This window comes from Tachypleus tridentatus, chromosome 13 (genome assembly GCF_004210375.1).
Source record: "Tachypleus tridentatus isolate NWPU-2018 chromosome 13, ASM421037v1, whole genome shotgun sequence".
NCBI lineage: Eukaryota > Metazoa > Arthropoda > Merostomata > Xiphosura > Limulidae > Tachypleus > Tachypleus tridentatus.
The window spans coordinates 186,076,035-186,092,900 of NC_134837.1; the positions used below are offsets into that span (position 1 = coordinate 186,076,035).

A 16,866-nucleotide genomic window follows, 5' to 3' on the forward strand; every position below is an offset into this window, starting at 1 on the left:
TGCAACTATTCATTCTTTATTACTCATCAGTGTGAATCACCTGCACATTTCCAAATTATTTCCACTGTTGTATGTCCCATAAGCAGTATAATAGGGCAGTTTCTGCATATTTATAAAATTTATTAGTATCACTTCATGGTAGGTTTTAGCACATTTTTCTCAACATCATTAATATTGAATCTGAAAGTCAAGTGCAAAAAACGAAAACAAAACGTTCTCAGTACATAAAACTACTTTAAAACATCAATTGCAATATATTTCTTAATATCCTCTTTTTTTCCCTTTGTTACAAATCCACAGCCAAGAATTGACAAATCGTGAGATATATTTCAAATACGTTTAATGTCTTTGTTTCATTGAGTCTCAGCTGCCAGCTGGTTAGCATAACGAAGGAAATTGTAAAGAAGTTTATGCCAAAGCCCAGGGCTAGTTAGATAAGCCGGATGGTTTCCTCTGGGGATCTCAACTCCTTGACTTCTGGGTAACAAGCATAACAGAGCGGAATTTTTCCCACGATCATACTCTCCAAACACCACCAACGTAGGAGTCTGAAATATGATAAAAATATTGTTGTTTTTTTCAGAAGACTAACAATAAACACTAGACGTGTGTGTAGAGAGAGGGTGGGATAATCTTGATTTCCAGAAAACTAACAATAAACACTAGACGTGTGTGTAGAGAGAGGGGAGATAATCTTGATTTCCAGAAGACTAACAATAAACACTAGACGTGTGTGTAGAGAGAGGGGGAGATAATCTTGATTTCCAGAAGACTAACAATAAACACTAGACGTGTGTGTAGAGAGAGGGGGAGATAATCTTGATTTCCAGAAGACTAACAATAAACACGAGACGTGTGTGAGAGAGAGGGTGAGATAATCTTGATTTCCAGAAGACTAACAATAAACACGAGACGTGTGTGTAGAGAGAGGGGGAGATAATCTTGATTTCCAGAAGACTAACAATAAACACTAGACGTGTGTGTAGAGAGAGGGCGAGATAATCTTGATTTCCAGAAGACTAACAATAAACACGAGACGTGTGTGTAGAGAGAGGGCGAGATAATCTTGATTTCCAGAAGACTAACAATAAACACTAGACGTGTGTGTAGAGAGGGGGAGATAATCTTGATTTCCAGAAGACTAACAATAAACACGAGACGTGTGTGTAGAGAGAGGGGAGATAATCTTGATTTCAGAAGACTAACAATGAACACTAGATGTGTGTGTGTAGAGAGGGGAGATAATCTTGATTTCCAGAAGACTAACAATAAACACTAGACGTGTGTGTAGAGAGAGGGAAAGATAATCTTGATTTCCAGAAGACTAACAATGAACACTAGATGTGTGTGTAGAGAGGGGGAGATAATCTTGATTTCCAGAAGACTAACAATAAACACGAGACGTGTGTGTAGAGAGAGGGGGAGATAATCTTGATTTCCAGAAGACTAACAATAAACACTAGACGTGTGTGTAGAGAGAGGGGGAGATAATCTTGATTTCCAGAAGACTAACAATAAACACTAGACGTGTGTGTAGAGAGAGGGGGAGATAATCTTGATTTCCAGAAGACTAACAATAAACACTAGACGTGTGTGTAGAGAGAGGGGGAGATAATCTTGATTTCCAGAAGACTAACAATGAACACTAGATGTGTGTGTAGAGAGAGGGGGAGATAATCTTGATTTCCAGAAGACTAACAATAAACACTAGACGTGTGTGTAGAGAGAGGGGGAGATAATCTTGATTTCCAGAAGACTAACAATAAACACTAGACGTGTGTGTAGAGAGAGGGGAGATAATCTTGATTTCCATATCTTTTTTTACATGTTTATTAGATGCTACATTGTACTTTCAGATAGACATGGTTTACATGAAGAAGAAATAGTAACATTTTGATGACAGATCTAAAAATTTATTATTTTTATTTATTACTCGCTATAAAATATATTAAATAATAAGATACCCTCCTCTCATGGCTTAGCTGGAAGTCTCACAACTTAAAAAGATAAAATTCGGGTTTTGATACCAGCGATGAACACTGTGTAGCTTTGTACACAATAACATACAAAAATATTAAGATACATAGGAGAATAGCTTTACTTTATCACAACGGACAAAAACTGAAATATTCAACCTTTTCAAATGTTTTAAATAATAAGATAAATTCAATAAATAAATGAATTATTTGTCTTTCTTAATAATTTAACTGATAAAATTTCCAATGAACTTTACAAACACAATTTAAATTCTCTGTAAAATATCACGTGACCCATAATGTGTTTTTAATAATAAATATATTATATGACTGAATATCAAACGTATAAACCTATTTTGAAGGATTGAATGCATTGATGAAACTGGTGCTCTTTGTTTCTTAATATAACTTAATATATAATATATAAAGTTGAAAGTGCACCTCGCAGAAAAACTAATGAGAAATTTACCCAAAATTACTCGACTTATTTAAAATATCGAAAATCTAATCTTGATTAATGTATCTGTTGTGATTATTTGTGTGTTTTTAAATAGTCGTGAAATACCTGAAATACAGTTTACTAGTGTATAACTGGTACAACATTTCTTTAAAATCGTCACATAACCATAACTTGAACTTGACTACTTTAGCAAAATAAAATGACTTGTAGGGGTATTTGTTTAGGTTTATAATTATTTTAGGAGAATAAATAGTAAAGTTTACTTCGTGTACTTAACTCAACTGAACAAAAGTCTCGATAAATGATGAAATGCATATAAACAAGTAAACATATTCAGTTATATCTAAATCGCGAGTAAAAGTTCAGTAATTGTGGGTTAATTTAGGTAACTGTATTTTATTGAAAATTTCAAGATCAAAAGTACGTTGATAAAATGTTTTTTAAATTAAGTATAATGTGCTTACCTGTATCTTACGTTTGAAAAGGTTTTTACCCAACACGCTTTATCAGTTATATGTTTCGTTTGATGTTGACATTTAAATTGCTTACCTTAAGACAACTTAAGTCATGAGGGGGAAGTGAAAAGTAATCCTTTAGGCTTTCACATACACTGTCAAGGGACATTTCTTTTGACTGACCATTACCGCAAGGTTGTCTTTCAAGAATGCTCGTAGCCCCGGGTGCAACTGGAACATATCCACCCATGTCCGTTGAATATTTTACCAGGTACGGAAGAGCAAAAGCTCCACTCATACTAGGACTGACCACCACAGGACGTATCAAGTTCAAGGCTTTAACCACGTCGTTAATGAACTCGCCGCGGTCTGAGATGCGTGCCCTCTCGCTGTTACCGAAGCTTGTTACAAAAATATTCAAACATAAATGTACAGTAAATAATATATATACAAACAAAGGTCGCGCCGCGTAGACCGCAGGTTAAAGGTCATTAGGATTAAACTTTTGCATAACACATTTATATGTCGAAAATAAGAGATACAATTGTAGATTTACACAATTGATAAATTATTAAACATGATCGTTTTAAAACGTTCAATTCCTAAGAATAAAACATGCTAATTAATTACACACTTAACATGATAGCCTATTTCACTACACAAGAGATACACAACTGTGTTTTAAACCCTATTCACAACTGGTCAGGGTCCAAAATGGCCAGGTGGTTGAGGCGCTTGACTCGCATCTGAGGGACGCGAGTTTAAATCCCAGTCACACCTAACATGCTCGCCCATTCAGCCGTAAATCCAATATTTATTGGTAAAGGAGTAGACCAAGAGTTGGCGGTGGGTGATGTTAACTATCTACATTTCCTCTAGTCTTACACTGCTAAATTAGGGACGGCTAGCTTAGATAGCCCTCGTGTAGCTTTGTGAAAAATTTAAAAAACAAACAAATAATTTAATTTATGATAAAGGTATTTACTACCTATCTCTTCATTCAGTGATGAACTGACACCTATATCCAAATATTGTAATGTTAAATTAGCAACGAACTGGAGTCTATATCAAAATATTGTAATATTAAGTTAGCAATGAACTGGAGTCTATATAAAAATTTGGTATGTTAAGTTAGCAATGAACTGGAGTCTATATCAAAATATTGTAATGTTAAATTAGCAATGAACTGGAGTCCATATCAAAATATTGTAATATTAAGTTAGTAATGAACTGACGCCTACCTCTAAATGCTGTAATGTTAAGTTAGTAATGAACTGACGCCTACCTCTAAATGTTGTGATGTTATGTTAGTAATGAACAGACGCCTACCTCTAAATGTTGTGATGTTAAGTTAGTAATGAACTGACACCTACCTCTAAATGTTGTGATGTTAAGTTAGTAATGAACTGACACCTACCTCTAAATGCTGTAATGTTAAGTTAGTAATGAACTGACACCTACCTCTAAATGCTGTAATGTTAAGTTAGTAATGAACTGACACCTACCTCTAAATGCTGTAATGTTAAGTTAGTAATGAACTGACACCTACCTCTAAATGCTGTAATGTTAAGTTAGTAATGAACTGACGCCTACCTCTAAATGCTGTAATGTTAAGTTAGTAATGAACTGACACCTACCTCTAAATGCTGTAATGTTAAGTTAGTAATGAACTGACGCCTACCTCTAAATGCTGTAATGTTAAGTTAGTAATGAACTGACGCCTACCTCTAAATGTTGTAATGTTAAGTTAGTAATGAACAGAAAGCCCACCAGGTACACCATTGCCACAGTCCGGTAGCCCATTGCAGCCAGCACTTGTATTGCGCCCAGGTCCAGCCAGGTTTTGGAAGTAAACGCTGCTCCGTGCAGTAGAAGGATGGAGATGTGGAAATTGGAAGAGTCATTAGGTAAAGCTTCACGGTAGAAAACTTTGACATTCTGGTTACAGTTATGAAAAAAACATGATTACAAAAAAAATAAAACAATAACGGAATATTAACCACAAACACGTTTCGTTTTTTCTTTTTCAGAAAATCGTAACAAAACGTCAAATTGATTACCAACTACTGTTTCCTTTTAAATATAACCCATCTATCTATATAAATTACATACTATGTATATATCATATACGGTGGTTTATAATTTCTAACAATATTTCAGTGGTTCTAACAAATGTGAAACTTGAGGCAAAATGTTACTTCTAAAAACATTTTCAGGTTCAACTTGAACCCGAAATGAAAATAACTGTGTGAATAATGTATTAATTTATACACATTGACACCTAGTTTCTAAGTAACAACAGGTCTATACAAATTGACAAGTAAAGTTGTAATTTCTAAGTAACAAAAGAAATTCATATGTCACGAAATGTATTACACGTAGCTATCCACGCAGTAATGAATGATGAGTCAACATAATATATTCATACACAAAACACAACACTCACTTAGACGTTCAGGTTTAATTCAGTTTTCAATTCACACAATAAAAATAAATAAATGTCATGTTTCAAATTATTTTATTAAAGAGTTTATTTGTTTGAAGTGAAGACCAAAGTTCAATCAGCTGTGTGTTCTGTTCACTACGGGTGTTGAAACCTGGTTTGTGACGTTGTGAGTCCGCAGAGGTACCGCTGTGTCACCGAGTCATAAAAAAGTACAAAAAGATCTATAATTTATTTTGACTTGCCAATGAGCGTATGTTACCGAGCACAAAAAAAGAAATACAAAATCCGTGTGAATTATATTTGTTACAAAATTGTTTATAGTAGCTCAGGGAAAGTCTTTGAAAGGAATATAAAACTGAGAAACACACACAGTTGGATTGGTGTAGGTAATAACAAAACTATGAAAAGGTCATGGAAAAGGTCAAACATTGAAGAAGAGTGTAGATGAATTGGTGAGTGAGAAGACAGACATTCTCGATGAAAACGTAACTAAACTTCCGAGGTTGCTGGAGTGCAAAACTATGTTTAATAATATATTTTTCACAGCAAAGCTATAACATCATATAGTATCAGGATCTACATCCACTTACCACAAATAGTGCATTTGGAATAATAGGATCTACATCCACTTACCACAGATATTCCATTTGCGGCAACAGCATCTACATTCCACTTACCAGAAATATTTCATTTGGGGCAACAGCATCTACATTCCACTTACCAGAAATATTTCATTTGGGGCAACAGCATCTACATTCCATTTACCAGAAATATTCCATTTGGGGCAACAGCACCTACGTCCACTTAGCAGAAACATTCCATTAGGAACAACAGGCTATACAGCCACTTACTTCAAATATTTCATATGGAACAACATAATCTACATCCACTTACTACTTAGTGGATTTGGAATATGAACATAATATAATTCTTCCTACTAATTCAGACATGTTGTAAAGTTATAAATAAATATAGAAGTTGATGGTTATTCAGGTTTAAGATAAAACCATTACAATATAGTGTGTGTATTGGTACTCTTGTTTATAAAACAAGTCCAAATGGTTACCTCTCGATGTGGATTCCTTTACATGACAAGAGGACCTTGTAGAACCTTGAAGAGAAGAAGAGGATTCTATTGGTTGAGAGGCGTCGGAGGCACCGAAACACACCACTTTGGCCGTAAAGTCATGTAGCTGGGTGAACTTGTGATGCTTTCCCCAAAAGTCAGTCATGTGATCCTGTTGGGCAGAGGTAAACTGAGTACTGGTGTTGAACATTCTCAACGGGTATTATGGGCAGTATGTCTGATGCTAGTGTTTGGGTATAACACTCACAAAACTATGGCATAGCGACACTGTCCTAGTTGGGTAGTGTAGCGCGTCCTCTTGTTGGACTCCATGGAGGGTGAGGTCAATGGGTAATGAATCATTCTGTATTCCTTATGGATAATAAAAATAATGAACATAAAAATAAAATTAAATTCATTAGAAAACGATCAATCATAAGGACAAATGGCTCCCTTTTTCATTCAGGAGTAACCAAAGGGGCTGATTAGCTCTTATGAGTTTGTCAAAAAGCTACAATATGAGGAGATCTCAATTGAAATATCTTAAACACAAGATAGCACACTCCTCATGAAATAGAAGTCCATTGGGAATATGCCTTTCAAGGTTACTCCCATGCTAATCTGAATTCCTCAAAAGGAGTGATCATGAAGAAAGATTTACTTAACATCCCTGAATCGGAGATCCTCGCTTGTTTCTCCAGCCAAGATGTTTCGGCTGTTCGGCCTGTCTCCATTTGTAAAAATGGAACAATTTGGATTACAAACGTTCTGATGTTGCCGTTTAAATTGCTGTGTCTGCCTGCCACTATCAAAGCAAATTATCTGTCACATGTTTCCAATGCTAAAGGTTCAGAAATCTTGTTGTAATTCTTTGACACGTGCTCGTTCTGGAGGCTAAGGCCACAACAGCTATGAGTGTCAATCGGACCCACATTGCTCTAACTGTAATGGTTCCCACTCTCCATGTTTTCGTCCTTGCCCTAAATTAGCAAAGGAAAAAGAGGTGTATTTTTTGAAGACCATAAACAACATTTCTTATCCAGAAACACATAAACTGTTGTTTCCTCTTCCACCTCTGATGTATGCTGCTGTACTCCACTCTACTGGTACAGCGGAGGTACAGACAAATCTGTCTGATTCTCTTATAAAGACTTTCTCTCATCATGTGAAGAGTCTTCTGCCCTCCAAGGATACACGTATTAATAAATCTACGTATTCTCCTGTCTCTTTTGCAGCTTGGACCTCTCTCCATCGGTCCCCCCGAAGTGCAGGCTAGTTATTTGATGACGCACTCACTCACTGAATTCTAATTTCTCCAACATGGACCTGCCTCACTGTCCCGTAGCAGTTTCCTTATGGGTTAATAGACCTCTTTCTACTAAACAAAAACTAAAAGACACTGCATACAGTTCTTCTACATAATAAAAATGGCTACCTTCGTACAGTGGAACAGTCGAGGCTTCCATTTCAGTTTATATGACACTAAAGCTTCAATTGATTTCAATCATCCTCTGTGTCTCTCCTCAGAGAAACATTCCTTAGGCCTGTTGCTGCTGTAACCTTTCAGCGATTTTCCTTGTAAAGGAACGACAAATTGTGTGATGGATGAGTTCTGTTGGTTAACTAACTGAAACATAGCTGTTAAAGTCCTAGAAGTACCAACTGAAACATAATTGTTAATGCCCTAGGTACATTATGGAAAAGAATATAAATATGACAGACTATTCAAATAGGCTGCACTAAAATAATAGGAAAAAACACTGGTAAGTCAGCTTATTGGTAATTTTTGTTTGGGACGTGGGAAACACATAAAACGTAATTTCCAATGAGAATAACGTAACTTTAGAAAAAATGTTTACATATGTGACATTCTAGTAGTAAATAATTCCACAAGAGCAGAAAACATGGAATCAACATCTTTCACTTTTTCAGCATATTTCTTATTATTGTCGACAACTGGAGACGTTTTTGAAACTCCTATAGCTTTGTTCTGACGAATGTGGGTTTTTAATTAAAACTACAAAATACACTTTTGATTTGAGGGATGTCACTGACTCTCCATCCGTTTTGTCAAGAGAAAGTACCAATCTTTAGTAACAAGATAAAGAAATGTTGTATTGTAAAATTGTACAAGTTTGGAATCAGGACAATAGAATATCGCTTCAGGAACCACAAAGAGATACAAATATAGGGAAGATTTGTATTCAATGCAAATGATAACCAACAATGTTTAGCTTTATAAAAATATCGTTGAGAACACGTAAAATTGGCTATGCATGAGGTTAACAACCTACAATCCTTCATACAATAAATCTTGAAATGAGGTATAGTTTTCTTCTAATGACGAATAACGTATAGAAATTCAACTGAAGAGAATACTTAAGCAGAGGTTAGGACTATGAAGATGAGTTGTCTGGAAATGATAGAAGTCTAAAGATGGCAGTACTCCTCCACAGTGGACTGTTCCTGTTATTAACAATGTGAAAACAAACCATTCTTAATAGTCCTGCTTTACTCCCAAATGAAAAAACAAAAATATTGCCACATCAAATCTCTGAAACCTGTTACAAGAACTTTCACAGTTTTTGCAAGGTGCAGAATCGGAGATACTTTTCAAAGAACCTCCTTCTTTGATGATCACAGCAGTGAGTCTGCAAGTCTACTGGCTAAAAGCCGGATTTCGATATTCGTGATGGGCATTGTAGAGATACCCACTTGTATATCTTTATGCTTAAGAACAATCAAAATAATTTGAAATCGTATGCAAAAATTAAAATTGCAGTGCAATATCATTGTGCTATTAGAAGTATGAATGGTAAGAACGCAATGTCAGATCTCTTGAAATATCCAAATGAGGAAAATTTAAGAAGATTGTATAGTTATATATAAAAATATAAGTTATTGCATAATTTTCTCAAGCCTGAATAAACTTTGGGTAATCTGTAAAAATAAAGCACAACTAATAAAGTCCCTGTGACTGTCACTACGTTCGTTTAATCTTCTGTAGTTTTATAAAATTTATTTGGCTCTATATAATTTTAATTAAATTGACTGAATGTAGAAATAGGAGGATGGTTACAGTTCGTAGGTGTTGTGACTGAAATATTAATAAATTGCATCCTACCATATATAATATATCTTTAAATTTTATGACAAGGAACAAACGTTTTTCTACCCGGCATGGTCGAAATACGTTGGTTTGTTTGTTTTTGGAATTTCGCACAAAGCTACACGAGGGCTATCTGTGGTAGCCGTCCCTAATTTAGTAGTGTAAGACTAGAGGGAAAGCAGCTAGTCATCACCACCCACCGCCAACTCTTGGGCTACTCTTTTACCAACGAATAGTGGGATTGACCGTCACATTATAACGCCCCCACGGCTGGGAGGGCGAGCATGTTTGGCGCGACTCGGGCGCGAACCCGCGACCCTCAGATTACGAAGCGCACGCCTTAACGCGCTAGGCCATGCCAGGCCTCTATACGTTGGTAAAAGAGTAGCTCAAGAGTTGGCGGCGGGTGGTGATGACTAGCTGCCTTCCCTCTAGTCATACACTGCTAAATTATGGACGGCTAGCGCAGATAATCCTCGTGTAGCTTTGAGCGAAATCCAAAACAGACCAAACCTATCCAGAATTTTACGTAAGAGAAATCGGAAGAAAATTATAAATCAGATTCACTGAACATAATAATGAAAAACTCTCCCATGTTTTCCACCATTGTAACTCAAAAATCCACAGTATATCCACAAAAAACAGTGTAATTTTAAACAAAGAGTGAAGGAAGCTATTTTAATTGAACAAAACAACCCCGCCCAAAAACCAACACCCAGAGTACTAAGATACCTATACCATGTTGTGAAGCAATCTCCAGTCATGTGACCTCTTTATTCTTTAGTGTATGTATTACTGTGTCACTGTAAACTACTTGTACCTGATAATGAAATAATCAGGTAGAAACGGTGTGCATTTATAATAAAGTTTTATTCGTTGCTAAATCAAACTGTTTCCAGTTCATTCGAATATATCTTTATTCGAAGATTCCTGATGAACAAAATTCCACCTTTTGAAATCATTTAGGCTACAGGGCTTCAATTTTTTTTATTTATTTATTTATGTTTTCTTAACATCATGAATGTATTCAGGTACATCCATAAATTTTTACTCTAATTGTCCTTGCAGTTAACGAAATTTTTTGTTGTCCGTAAACGTGAGTTAATCCTTCTATAATTTCTTGGAATATAGCCTATTCAAACAGGAAATACATAAGTTTCTGATAAATGCATAGGAAATAATTTAGTTAACATTACCCACCGCTAACAAGAAAAGTAGAATTGATCGTCACATTAAAACGCTCCCACGACTAAAAGATCGAGCATGTTTGATGGTGGGGTTCAAACCCACAATCAGTAGTAGTTCGTGAGTCGAACGCCAGGTGCCCCTAGGTAACAGAATACTGTGTTAGTGTTGAATAAACAATTTTATTGTTTTAAATTAAACTTTGGTTTAATAAACAGTACAAACTATCTTTACCATTAGTCAAAAGTATCAAACAGTCCTTGAGCCTTCTCACAATTCCATTATACAAAATATCATTTAAAAGTCAGTTTGAAACAGTGATAAGTTAACATTAACATTACAGACTGTTTAGGTGTCTCCATACACGTAGGTTCTACACATTACATCATATTGCTATATTATTATTACAACATTCAGTATAAAGAAATTTATAACAGGATGAAATTACTGGTTTTATATATAAAGCACACAGCGAACTCAAATATTCTCTTTGTAAAATACAAAGACTTCAAATATTTTATACATGAAACAAATGGAGAATTCAATATACATTTGTGAAAATAGTCGCATTATGTCTTCTTTTTTTCTCAATATCACTCACATTTGATTAGGGTATATGTATCTAACAGGCCCGCCATGACAAGGTGAGTAAGATACTCGATTCGTAAGCTGAGGGTCGCGGGTTCGAATCCCCATCACACCAAACATGCTCGCCGTTTCAGCCGTGGAACCGTTATAATGTGACGGTCAATCTTACTATTCGTTGATAAAAGAGTAGCCCAAGAGTTGGCGGTGGGTGGTGATGACTAGCTGCCTTTCCTCTATTTTTACACTGCTAAATTAGGGATGGCTAGCGCAGATAGCCCTCGAGTAGCTTTGCGCGAAATTTAAAACAAACCAAACCAAAATCTATCTAACAAGTATTCAATTACAGTACTGAACAAAAGTGTTGTCCCCCGCTGTTACAGTGGTAAGTCTACGGACTTACAATACTAAAATCAGGGGTTCGATTCCCCTTGATGGACTCAACAGATAGTCCGATGTGGCTTTGCTATAAGAAAATACAAACACAAAAGTGTTAGGACAAGAAAATATTTTGTCATTCTTTGAATTTTGTGGGGCTAATTCTTCTATGTCACCACGCAAGAAAACTCAAATATTTTATACCTAAAACAACATGGTAATACTTTACTGTTGACAACCGATGAACCAGTATGAGAATACTTGTCATTCTTTAGAATTTCCGTAAACTTGTACCAAGGACATATCATAAGGGTTTTCCTTGAATGAACAAACTGATTAAATTTAAGGTCTGAAACAACTGTCATGGTGCCCAATGCAGTGTTTTAACTATATAGAAAGAAGCTAGTAAGGAACTAACATATGGTATCGGTGTATGTTAGAAATCAATTTAATAACACCCCACAAATAAACCTTCATACAGAGTGTTTAACACATTATATTAAGTTTTATTTTTATGGCCCAAAAAGCGTAGAGAATTGTCAGTAGAGCAGAGAGTTCGTACAAAAACTTTACGTGGTGCTGATTGGACTCTATACCAAATTGCTTCAGACTTGAAATGTTCTCCTAGAACTGTCAAATACACCCTTGATCATGAGACTGAGACAGGTAAATTAGAAAATAGGAAAGGAAGAGGAACACCTAAACTCAGTTATACTGATGTTAAGTATCTTTGTTTATGCAGCTTTCAGGACAGAAGGAAGACTACAAGAGATAAACAGCCATGAACCAAATGACAGAAAAGTGTCCTGATATACAGCGTCAAGAAGACTCAATGAGAATGAAATATTTGGTTGTGAAGCAGTTAGAAAACCTTTACTTATATCTACAATCATCATGAAGAGACTGAAATCTGCTAAAAAATACAAAAGCTGGACTGCTAATGATTAGTAAATATCTTTATGAGTGTATAAGTCCAATTTTGAAATATTTGGTTCAAAATGTAGGTCGTACGTCCGACGGAGGAAAGGTGAAAGATACTTACCTCAGTACATAGCACCAACCATGAAATATAGGTGGAGTCAGTGTAATGGTATGGAGGTGTTTTTCTGTTCATGCAACAGGAGATATTTGCAAAATAAATGGAATAATGAACCAGTACAGATACCATCAGATATTGATCTGTCATGGTATGTCCAGTGGTTTGTGTATTATTGGTTAAGGGTTCTACTACCTAGAAAATAACTACCCTCTTTCAAACATTAAGAAAGAAACTGCTGGAGTCATTTTAATGATACAATGGCCCCCATAGAGCCCCGATCTCAACCAGTTTGAGTATATCTGGGACAAGAAGCTGCTGGAGTCATTTAAATGATACAATGGCCCCCATAGAGCCCCGATCTCAACCAGCTTGAGTAGATCTGGGACAAGAAGCTGCTGGAGTCATTTAAATGATGCAATGACCCTATAGAGTCTCGATCTCAACCAGCTTAAGTAGATCTGGATCATGATGGATCAAAAACTTGACATGTCAAAAATTACTTTAAAGAAACTTTATGGAAGTATATTACAGACATTTGAAGTAAATTCCCAAAAAAAACTTTTATTAGATGTGTTGCAACGATGGTTGAAATACTGTCTGCAGTTATTAAACCAAAAGGGGGACACAAAATATTAGCTGTTTACTGAACTCAACACTTCCACTGAGTTTCTGTTGTACTATGTTTACTGAACTCAACATTTCTACTGAGTTTCTGTTAAACTATGTTTACTGAACTCAACACTTCCACTGAGTTTCTGTTAAACTATGTTTACTGAACTCAACACTTCCATTGACTTTCTGTTGTACTATGTTTACTGAACTCAACACTTCTACTGAGTTTCTGTTAAACTATGTTTACTGAACTCAACACTTCCACTGAGTTTCTGTTAAACTATGTTTACTGAACTCAACATTTCCACTGAGTTTCTGTTGTATTATGTTTACTGAACTCAACACTTCCACTGAGTTTCCATTGTACTAAATACGAAGATTAATAACATTTTGGTGTTTCACTTGTGATTTACCTTCCAATGTTCTTTGACAGAAACCTAAAACCTAATCCTTGATTTTGTCCTTACAATTTTGCACAATACTGTATATCGGTAATACTAGGGTTTAAATAATTTGTTTAAAGGAAATAAATCTGTAATGCTGAATAAATAACTTGAATTTCACTGACTGATAACAACTTGTTAAACTTTTACACAAGAACAAAAACTTGTTTCCGTTAGTAAAATCCTATAGCTATACTTGTTAAGAAACCATTACAGCCAGTAAGTTGATAATTGTCAAATGTATTGGCATCATTGCGTATACAGGAATCAAGATGGTGCTAATCTAAACTACTTAAATTGCAAAATATCTAAATTTTTATAACAATGTGGTTAAAAACTGGTTATGATTACAAGTTGTGGTGTCGGAACATCTGTTTGGAACATAATTTGAGCTAAATCATGTAAAAGAACTTGGAACTTATTGCATTATGAATTAATTTGAAGTAGTTGTTGTTGTTTTGGAATTTCGCACAAAGCTACTCGAGGGCTATCTGTGCTAGCCGTCCCTAATTTTGCAGTGTAAGACTAGAGGGAAGGCAGATAGTCATCACCACCCACCGCCAACTCTTGGGCTATTCTTTTACCAACGAATAGTGGGATTGACCGTCACATTATACACCCCCACGGCTGGGAGGGCGAGCATGTTTAGCGCGACGCGGGCGCGAACCCGCGACCCTCGGATTACGAGTCGCACGCAAATTAGGCCTTACGCGCTTGGCCATGCCAGGCCTAATTTGAAGTAAGGATTATGTTTTGATACTGATCACTAACAACAACCCACATGGAGTAAAAATGTATCTCAAGATAGCTGGTATGGGTATTAAAACTTTAATTAAAATAAAATACTGAACAAAGTTTCGACCTTCTTAAATCATATTCTGGTTAACAGGTCAAAACGTTGTTCTGTACTTTATTTTAATTACGTTTTCATACCTATACCAGTGTCGTGAGAATACAATAACAAAATAGCTGTCAGCATACGCTGAAAACTAAGATTCTGCTCTATCTAAGTGTTTAGTAGAGGTTTTATAATAATATCTATTACCTTAGTTGTAAGTGAATCCGCATGAGTTAGTAGCCTCACGCTAAGAGGATATAGGAAAACTAATACCATTAAAGTAACTAACATCGACTGTGATACTGGTTTCTTTGGCATCAACGTCTGGGACCTTTCGTTTAATTTCTTCTGGTATTTCTTGAGACTTCAGGTCGAGGTGCCTCCAGAAGTCTGAAGTTGTGATATCTGTTGTTTGATGTGAGGTTTGTTGACCACTGGCACTTCCAGCTTGACATGGCCAACGTGTTAGAGAAGCACTTACAAGCAACAATAGCACAGAAAGCTGAGACATCATAATATTCCGTCAAACTGGTACTAAGAAGGAAATAGCGGTTAGATACAGTTCAAACTGAAAAAAAAACAACAACTTTGCCCTAAACCACAATAAAATATCCAGTAAAAAACCTAAATGTACAGCAGAATATATTTTTGTTTAATATGTACGCCATGGAAATTTAAATCTATTTTCCTATTTTCTTTCGATATTATTACATCAATTTAAGGATCACCAATTTTAAGGATATGTATATTCAAATACGTATTAACGAAATTTCACGTGCTTTGAATTTCAGAGTTGGAAATATTGCATATTTGTTATAAGTAAATCCAAGAACTGCTTTCTAAATATTGAGTTAACTTATCGAAAAAAAGAGTAATTTATTCAAAATCAATAAATGACAAACTTAAATAAACAAAATAAAATACGAAACTGATAGACATACAAAAATCGCTCCTATATCGTCACTTTTCTACAAAGAAGATCTGGTGATAACGTCTCCTCTACTGTGAGTACATGATATGAAATAGAAGGATGAAACATTTGTCTTGAAACCTCGTTTATATAGCGCTACCAGTGCTGCAGCATCTACCTACACTCATAAAAAGTATGCCACCTTAGTCAATTGTGCTTACAAAATCAAGGATAAACAAAAGTGTAGAAACCTGTTTGACAAGATTTTAGCAGGTTCAAATAGCATATGATCCATACCATCAGGTACCCAGCTCACGGCAACAACAATTAAGCCAACGTTTGCACTTGATGACTCAACGGTAAAATTGAGGGCTCAAAACACTAATAATCGAGTTTCGATCCAAATGGTTGTAGCTCATTATGACTTTTTCATTTAACTCAAGTAAACGAAAGGATGCGTAATCACCTACATCAAAAGATAGTTATTAATCGGAAACATTTAGACAAAATACTCACAGGTCCTCTCGAGACAGAACCTCTACATGTAATACATCTATAGTCATAGCTTGAGGCCCCCTAATTAGTATGAAGCCCTGGAATTCAGCCCGGTAAGCCCATGCTTTTATTGGAGTTGAATATACTTCATAAACTTTGTTTCAGTCTTTGCAACAACAATGTTAAAGCTAATCAGTGATGTCGAGAAACCCACTTGTTGAGAAATTTATATGCAAAAACGGCTCGTTTGGGTTGAGAAAATATTTTATATAGAAGGTCAAAACGTTGCTCGCTCTTCTATGTAAAATATTTTCTCAACCCAAACGAGCCGTTTTTGCATATAAATGTTAAAGCTAGGATCACCAAGACGTTAGAACTTATAATACTGCACAATTTAGTTCCAACTTTTTTAGAGAAGCTTGACATAAACCGTCTTTAGACTTGAGCACTATTTTTTAAACTCTTTTGGAAAACTAATTATTTCAAGTTGCATTTTAATAATAATTTCAAGTAACTTTCCTTCATTTTCTAGTTGCTGAAATTTATTATATTGGTGTTTAAGAAATAAATTGCGACATGAGTTAATAATAGGTAGCGCTGCAATGCAGGTCCATCACAGACAAAAGGAAATTATTTTCCGTCGTCAGTATTTTAACGTAAAGTAATTGTACGATAATTTTCTGTTAATTTCAGTTAATCACTAAATATTTGTACGATAGAAAATTGGCTGCTACGATAATAATAAAAACAAAATTTAAGAGCAAGCGTTGATAAAAGTAACAAACATTAACTTTCTTTTATGTACATACACAATATTAAGTATACGTATTGATAACGTTACCATCACTATCTTTTTTCGTTTTATTTTA

The 16,866-nt window shown here is 35.4% G+C and overlaps 2 protein-coding genes across 3 annotated transcripts; both read right to left on the bottom strand.

Moving 5' to 3' along the window:
* LOC143236401 (putative protein-lysine deacylase ABHD14B) lies at positions 1 to 6,154 on the bottom strand. Its single transcript, XM_076474663.1, has 5 exons — positions 6,059 to 6,154; positions 4,599 to 4,829; positions 3,588 to 3,637; positions 2,986 to 3,292; positions 1 to 548 (listed from the first exon to the last, which is right to left on the bottom strand). The coding sequence occupies exons 1-5, from the start codon at positions 6,152 to 6,154 to the stop codon at positions 354 to 356; spliced, it is 879 nt and encodes a 292-aa protein (XP_076330778.1). The 3' UTR covers positions 1 to 353.
* LOC143238191 (uncharacterized) lies at positions 5,441 to 15,738 on the bottom strand. Of its 2 annotated transcripts, none has more exons than XM_076478201.1 (3): positions 15,534 to 15,738; positions 14,882 to 15,126; positions 5,441 to 6,575 (listed from the first exon to the last, which is right to left on the bottom strand). In XM_076478201.1, the coding sequence occupies exons 2-3, from the start codon at positions 15,104 to 15,106 to the stop codon at positions 6,333 to 6,335; spliced, it is 468 nt and encodes a 155-aa protein (XP_076334316.1). In that variant the 5' UTR covers positions 15,107 to 15,126; positions 15,534 to 15,738; the 3' UTR covers positions 5,441 to 6,332. The 2 variants fall into 2 exon arrangements, with proteins under 2 accessions (XP_076334316.1, XP_076334315.1); XM_076478200.1 differs by having other exon boundaries at positions 14,882 to 15,160.
* Between the last annotated feature and the right edge of the window lie 1,128 nt (positions 15,739 to 16,866).

Coding starts and splice junctions, on each gene's coding strand:
- LOC143236401 (XM_076474663.1), bottom strand. CDS start 6,154: ATGTTTCTGCTAAGTGGACGTAGGTGCTGTTGCCCCAAATGGAATATT. Junction 4,830..6,058: donor CCCCAAATGAAATATTTCTG/GTAAGTGGAATG, acceptor AACTGTAACCAG/AATGTCAAAGTTTTCTACCG. Junction 3,638..4,598: donor AGGTAGGCGTCAGTTCATTA/CTAACTTAACAT, acceptor CGCGTCCCTCAG/ATGCGAGTCAAGCGCCTCAA.
- LOC143238191 (XM_076478201.1), bottom strand. CDS start 15,106: ATGATGTCTCAGCTTTCTGTGCTATTGTTGCTTGTAAGTGCTTCTCTA. Junction 6,576..14,881: donor AAACCAGTATCACAGTCGAT/GTTAGTTACTTT, acceptor TCTGCCCAACAG/GATCACATGACTGACTTTTG.